The sequence below is a fragment of the Chrysochloris asiatica genome, unplaced genomic scaffold (genome assembly GCF_000296735.1).
Source record: "Chrysochloris asiatica unplaced genomic scaffold, ChrAsi1.0 scaffold00186, whole genome shotgun sequence".
In the NCBI taxonomy this organism is placed as follows: Eukaryota; Metazoa; Chordata; class Mammalia; order Afrosoricida; family Chrysochloridae; genus Chrysochloris; species Chrysochloris asiatica.
In genome coordinates, this window is record NW_006408704.1 from 5616412 (window position 1) to 5623263 (window position 6852).

Consider the following 6852-nt stretch of genomic DNA (forward strand, 5'->3'; position numbering starts at 1 on the left):
GGGTCTGTGGGTTCATTCAGGACCGGAGGGTGGAGCTGTGTCATTCCTTGCTGGAACTCAGGACATCCAGCTGAAAGAGTCAGACCCCCATCCCAGAGTTTCTGTGCCAGCCATGCATGGGACCCAGAGTAGAGCGCCAGCTCCCTACTTCAGGCAGGGTTGGGTGTCACCATCCCCGCCCTGCAGCCTGACCTGTGTGCGTCTGTCTGTGCGTATGTCTGTGTGTGCACATGTTGCGTGCTCTGCCCCTGCAGCCAAACAGCAGGATGGGGCGGCCGCTATGGAGATGCAGCCCCTCAAGAGTGCCGAGGGTGGAGACGCAGACGACAAGAAGAAAGCCAACATGCACAAAAAGGAGAAGTCTGTTCTGCAGGGCAAGCTCACCAAGCTGGCAGTGCAGATTGGCAAGGCAGGTGAGTGTGCCAGCCACGGTGGGAGGCCGGGGGCAGGGTCCACAGTGGGCCTCAATTACCTCAACCACAAAATGGGGAGCATGTGTGAGAGGGTCCCCAAGGCCCATCCTTCCCCGCCGTAGCTACTGATCTTCGATCTTCATTCTCTACACAGCAGGACCTCAATTGTGCTTAGGTCCAAAAAGCCTGGGCCCTGGGAGCAGACAGCTGCATTTTTGTCCAGGTGTAACTGAAAACTTGAGCAAGTAACTTCACATAACTCTGCACCTCCAATTCCTCATCTGAAAAATGGGAATAGCAGGATACCTGTTTTACTGGGTCACAATGAGTATTAAAGGCAATTCTGTACACCCAAGAAGGCCAGGGGACAGACCATACAGAGCCTAGAGTTCCTGACAGCCCCAGTTTTATCCTGAGAACAGTAGGAGCCAAGGAGGAGTTTTGAGCAGGAGAGGGCAAGAATGAATTTGGCTTCATAATAACAGCTGGCTGCAGAGCAGGGATTGAAGTGTCAGGGAGAAGTCTGTTGTTTGAGCCTTAGCACAAGGGATCTGGTAGCTGCAAGCAGTGACGGTGGTACCACTGTAGCCCAGGAGGCCAAGCCCACCTGCAAGATGAACCCCACCATGGCCTAACTTTGGCCTCCCAGCCCTGGGAAGGTGCCTGCAAATGCCAAAGCCTCCCCACCTAGCCACTCGCTCCTCTGTGCTGTCTCCCAGCTCTAATTATAGGCACCACTGCGTGGGGAAAGAAGGCAAATTACAGGCTTGGGTGCCTATATTTAAACTCAGAGCCTGGTGACAGCTCCCGGCTGCTGGGAGCCTGGCTTCCCACCCCTGCAACTGTCAGACTGAATGGAGCAGTTATGAGGCCCTGCTGTTAGGTTGGGGGTGGGGACAGATAGGCCAGGGATTTCCTCCTCCTGGCCATCACAGCCACAGGCAGAAGACGTCACTGAACTAACAACAGGAACAACTTGTGGCCTTCAAAGTCCCTACTCATCTCCCTCCTTACCAAGAACGGGGTCCACAGTCAAGCAATTCTGGATTCACATCCAATCTCAGTCTCCCTTTTGGGACTGAATTCTTTCAAAGAAGAGCCTTAGATGGGTGAGCAAGTTATTGTGGGGTGGAGGGACTCTAGTAGGACCTGGTAAGGATAAGAGGAGCCAGACAGGACCTGGGAAGAAGCCAGAAAAAACGGAGATTCCAAGAGAAACCCCTGCCCCAGGCTGACCCCACAGGAGGTTGAAGCTCTGGGACACGACCAATCCTACCCATGAGGCAAAGGGGTTCAGACTCTGTACCTCCATCAGCCATTGAATATTGCCCAGCAAACTGAGATTGCACTCCCAGACATTTCCTGACAGGGGTTCTAATCCTCTCAGCACACCCTCCAGAGGAGGGAGTTGCAGATGAGCAGCTCCCAGCAACACCTGTGGCATTTATGTAGGTGGCGGCAAGCACAGCCAACTGGCCAGCGTGACCTGGCCTGTCCCACCTGTGCCTCCTACAGCTACAGTAACTCACTGGTCTGTGGCCTTGGACAGGGACCTTCCTCTTTTAGTCTGTTTCTTCATCCCCAAAAAATGGCTACCGGCTGCTCAAATATCTCCTCCTGGCCATACTGACGGGTCTGCTCAAATATCTCCTCCTGGCCATACTGATATCTTGGGGTACCTCCCGTTGCATCATCCTGGAGTGTTTCTTTTTAACATTTATCTGTACTCAAATTATGTTCATGTGTTTGTTTATTTGCTTGTTGTCTGCCTTCCCCTCTAGAATGTCCAGGGCGGGAACTCTGTATCCCAAGTTCCTAGAATAGGAATTACTGTGTCCCTGACACACATAATATCTATTGAATGAAAGCCCAAATTCGTGATAACAGCTAACACCATTATTGTGTGAATGGTCTATGCAAACAATCCTTGGGTATTCATATGGTGAACACCTGCTGTGTGTCAGGCACTGTTCTGAGCACTTGATCCTTACAAACCAAAATGAAGTCACCGTGCAACCCCAGTATGTTGTTAGTTGCCATGGAGTTGGGTCTGATTCACAGTGCCCATATGTACAACAGAATTGAACAGTGCCCATGCGCCAGCTTCATGATCTTTGATATGTTTGAACCCATCGTTGCAGCTTTTGGGGGGTTTCCCTGGTTTGTGCGGCCACTCTGCTTTACTGAACATGAAGTCCCTATTATGAGAGGAGGAAACTTAGACTTTGTGACTAGCCAGGCCTCGCTCAGTCACAATGCCAGTGAGTGACTGAGCTAGGATGTGAGCTCTTGCTGCCAAAGATAAGCACCGCTCTTCCTCCCCAGAGTGCCCCATCCTCGAGGGTCCCCCTGAGCAGCTCTCCCCGCCTTGCAGGCCTGGTGATGTCCGCCATCACGGTCATCATCCTGGTGCTCTACTTCACCGTGGACACCTTCGTTGTCAACAAGAAGCCATGGCTGCCCGAGTGCACTCCCGTCTATGTGCAGTACTTCGTCAAGTTCTTCATCATCGGTGTGACCGTGCTGGTGGTCGCAGTGCCCGAGGGGCTCCCGCTGGCTGTCACCATCTCATTGGCCTACTCAGTGAAGGTAAGAAAGGAAAGCAGGCAGAGGCCCTGCCTTAACTGGGATGGACTCCTCCCACCTTGGGACCTGTGGGGTAGCCAGTGGGGTCAGTGGGGAGAAGAGCTGGTGAGAGAGAATGTCTGAAGGAACTGAAAACTCAGTGCTTTCAGGGGACCTGTAGCTTGGCTACGGGATCAGCCGCTACCAGCCCAGCCATGTGTCATTTGCAGATATGCAGGCCACGTTTTGCCAAATCTTAACATTTTTCTCGACAAGCCAGGATTCTGGAGTTCCTTATACTGTCGTTAACTGCTATCACGCCGGCCACAATTTAATGACTCCCTGCCTAATGGGATTGGGCTCTTAGGGTTTTCATTGACTGAAATCGGGTCTTTTTAACTAGTCCATCTTACTCTAGAAGCTTCACTGAAACCTGTTCAAAATCATAGAAACACTTATGTCTCTACTGGCAAGATGAGATGGCTGTGCTTGAGGGGCACGGGCTGAGATCCAACCTGGGTCTCTTGCATGCTAGTGCTAGCCGAAAGGTTGGAGGTTTGAGTTCACTCAGAGGCCCCTTAGAAGAAAGGCTTGGCGATCTACTTCTGAGAACTCAGTCATTGAAAACCCTGTGGAGCACAGTTCCACTCTGACGCACATGAGTCAGAGTTGACTTGAATATAAACTCTCCCTAAAATAAAAACCCCAGTGGATGCTGACTGGGGGGTTTAAATACTAACAATCAGCTCAACTTTGAAAAAAGAAAAATGTAGACCTCACTGTGCAAGCCAAAATCCAACCCACCCCCTAAATGTAAGTAGGAATCTGGCCACCAAAATCATAAGTCCCAAAGCTGCAGTGTTTGTGCAACTGATTTAAAAGTTCCTCCTAAAACTTTGAAAGAAATAAGTCTAAAGCAAAAGGCATTCTGATTTTATGGAAACCCTTCCTACTTGGGATATGGGCTGAAAAGAGATGATTTCTTTTCCTTTGTTTTAGCATATTTAATTTACTGAGATGACTTTGTACAGGTCATCCATTTAAAGTGTACATTTCAGTGGTTCTCAGGGTATTTTCAGGATTGTGCAGCCATCAGCACTGAAAACATGAGGGTTGTTTTTTGTAGGCAGGACCAATGATTGTAAACTGAAAGGTAGAGTTATCTGAGAGAGATTCCTAAAGCCCACGTCTCTGGCACTGGGCAAAGCATCTGGCACTGGGCAAAGCATCCTAATTCCTCAGGGCACTTACTTCAAGCCCAGAGTGCCCACTGGTTCACTTTCTTCCCCCACCCTCCCATGGTTCCCCACCACTGAAGGCAGAACCCTAAACTGTGGTTCCTCAAGGTAGCGGTGGCCCTGTTTACAAACAAGGTGCTCACCCTGAGAATTTGGCAGCATTGCCACCGAGAACACAGTGCATGTCGGTTTCCACGCCGGAATTTGGTCTGGGCTCGCTGATGTAATTTCATACAGAAAAGAGATCTCCCAGCAGCTGCCAGAAATGGCAGCTCTGGGTAAAGGAGACGGTCCTTATCGTCTCCCTGTTTTAGGGTTCTTGAAGAAAATCCACCTTACAAAGCAAAACCCAAGCAGGTCACAGCACAGTGGACCTCAGGGGCCTGGGGCCCAGAGAAGGCCAGCAGGGGCCACACCAAGTTGGTTTCAGGGAGTCATGTGCAAACACTGCACTCTGCAGTTCTCATGCTGACACTGGTGGCTTCAGTTATCTTAGGTAGTGTTACCTGTGTAGTCACTTGAGGTGTGAAACCCCACTCCAAGAGAGACAAATTGTTCCCTCTCTGAGTCTGCCCCTGCACTCCTGGGGCTACCTTCTACTGAAAAGGGGTAGCCACATAGAGAGACAGAGTGCAAACCAGCTGTGTGGTTTTACATCTCCTAGTAGCCATGCTGGGGTCCTGGTGTGGCGCAGAAGGGTAAGCACTGAACTGCTAACCAAGAGGTCAACGGTTCATATCTACCAGCTGCTCCTAGGATTACTACACAGGATTACTGAGTCAGAACCAACTCAACAGCACTTAACAACAACAACAGTACTCGTGTTGGGCTCAGTGGTAGAATTCTCACCTCCAGTGCATGAGACCCCAATTCAGTTCCCAGCTAGTGTCCCTTCTGTCTGCTACTGGAGGCATGTGTGAGGTTTCAGTGGAGCTTCCAGACTAAGACAAGGAAGAACAACCTGAAGATGTAGCTCTAAACATCAACCCATGAAAACCCTATGGATCAGAATCACATGTCTGATCCACAACCAGCCATGGGGATAGCATGGGATTGGGCATCGTTTACTTCTGTCGGTTATGGAATCACCATGAGCCAGGAGTTGTTTAGATGGGAGCCAACAGCAACAGCAAATCATGTGTCCCCCCCCCAAAAAAAAAGAAGCAGGTGAAATTCATTTTAATAATATAATTTACTTAATCCAATTGCTATTATTATTGTTAAGTGCCATCGAGTCAATTCCAACTCATAGCAGCCCTGTAGAGGGTTTCCAAGGAGTGGCTGGTGAGTTTGAACCACGAACCTTTCAGTTCAAACTGACCTTGTGGTCCAGTGCATTATCCCACAGCGCCACACCAGGACTCCACCATATTGGATAGTGAGATTTTTCAAAAACCTTAATCCCTGTTCAGAGAGTACAGTGGGCTGAGACCCAATGCAGTGTGCACAGATGTAAGGTTAAACAGACCTGGGTCCAAGTCCTGTTACCTGTGTTTCTTCAGTTGCCCAACTACAAGAATCCTTGTAGATCTCAATGGACTCTTAGAACATCAAGCAAGAAAATAAATGCAGCAGGGTTTTGGAAACTACAAATGTATGGCAGTTTCATATTGTTGTTGGTCATCCATTCAACATACATCTGTTGTTACTATTGTCACAAGTTATAATAAGAGAAACCACAATGACATATAGTCCTACCAATATTCATTTTGTAGTAACGTTGTTGTTGTTATGTGCCGTGGAGGCGGTTCCAACTCATAGCGACCCTGTACAGAGTTTCTGAAGCTGTAAATCTTTACGGGAGCAGGAAGCCTTATCTTTCTCCCACAGAACAGCTGGTAGTTTCAAACTGTTGACCTTGCGGTTCACAGCCCAATTCGTAACCACTACAGTACCAGAGCTCCCTTTGTAGTAACATAGACCTCTATTAAAACTATGCTAATTACACTCCGTTTTTGCCCTTACTAAAAAGAGGTAACAGGAATAGTAGTAATACAGGAAATCACATTCCTAAGCACAAACTTGGCTTCTGGAAGCTTTACATGTTCTCATCTTACCAGGTTGGGTCATTATATCAACAGGGCCTGCACGCATCCAGAATGATGGTTTCCTGAGAATTTTTGTATTTGTATTATTTACTTGAGAACCTGCAAGAAGCTAGGGCTTCCAGAGTGAAGGCAGACAGAAAAGAAGGCATATAAAAGAAATTAAATAATATGTATAGTAGGATTTCGAGGAGCCCTGGTAACATAGTGATTATGAATCGGGCTGTTAACCTCAGGGTCAGCAATTTGAAACTACCAGCTGTTCTGCGGGAGAAAAGGCTTTCTGCTCCCGTAAAGATTTGTTGTTTTTGTTAGGTGCCATCAAGTCGGTACCAACTCACAGTGACCCTTTGCACAAGAGAACAAAACACTGCCCGGTCCTGGGCTAACTTCACAATTGTTGCTATGCTTAAGCCCATTAATGCTGTTGCCACTTCGTCAATCCATCTCACTGAGGATCTTCCTCTTTTTCTCTGATCCTCCACTTTACCAAATACGATACACTTCTCCAGCAACTGGTTCCTCCTGATAATAGGTCCAAAGTATGAGAGATGAAGTTTGGCCATCCTGGCCTCTAAGGAGCACTCTGGC

The 6852-nt window shown here is 48.6% G+C and overlaps 1 protein-coding gene across 3 annotated transcripts in view; it reads left to right on the forward strand.

Annotated features, from left to right (window-relative positions):
- Window positions 1–6852, forward strand: part of ATP2B2 (ATPase, Ca++ transporting, plasma membrane 2) — a 211881-nt gene that overhangs the window by 154527 nt on the left and 50502 nt on the right. For all 3 annotated transcript variants that reach the window (XM_006872186.1, XM_006872184.1, XM_006872185.1), the window contains 2 exons: window positions 255–413; window positions 2788–3002. In XM_006872186.1, coding sequence (XP_006872248.1) covers window positions 255–413; window positions 2788–3002 — 374 coding nt within the window. The remainder of the gene's footprint in view (window positions 1–254; window positions 414–2787; window positions 3003–6852) is intronic.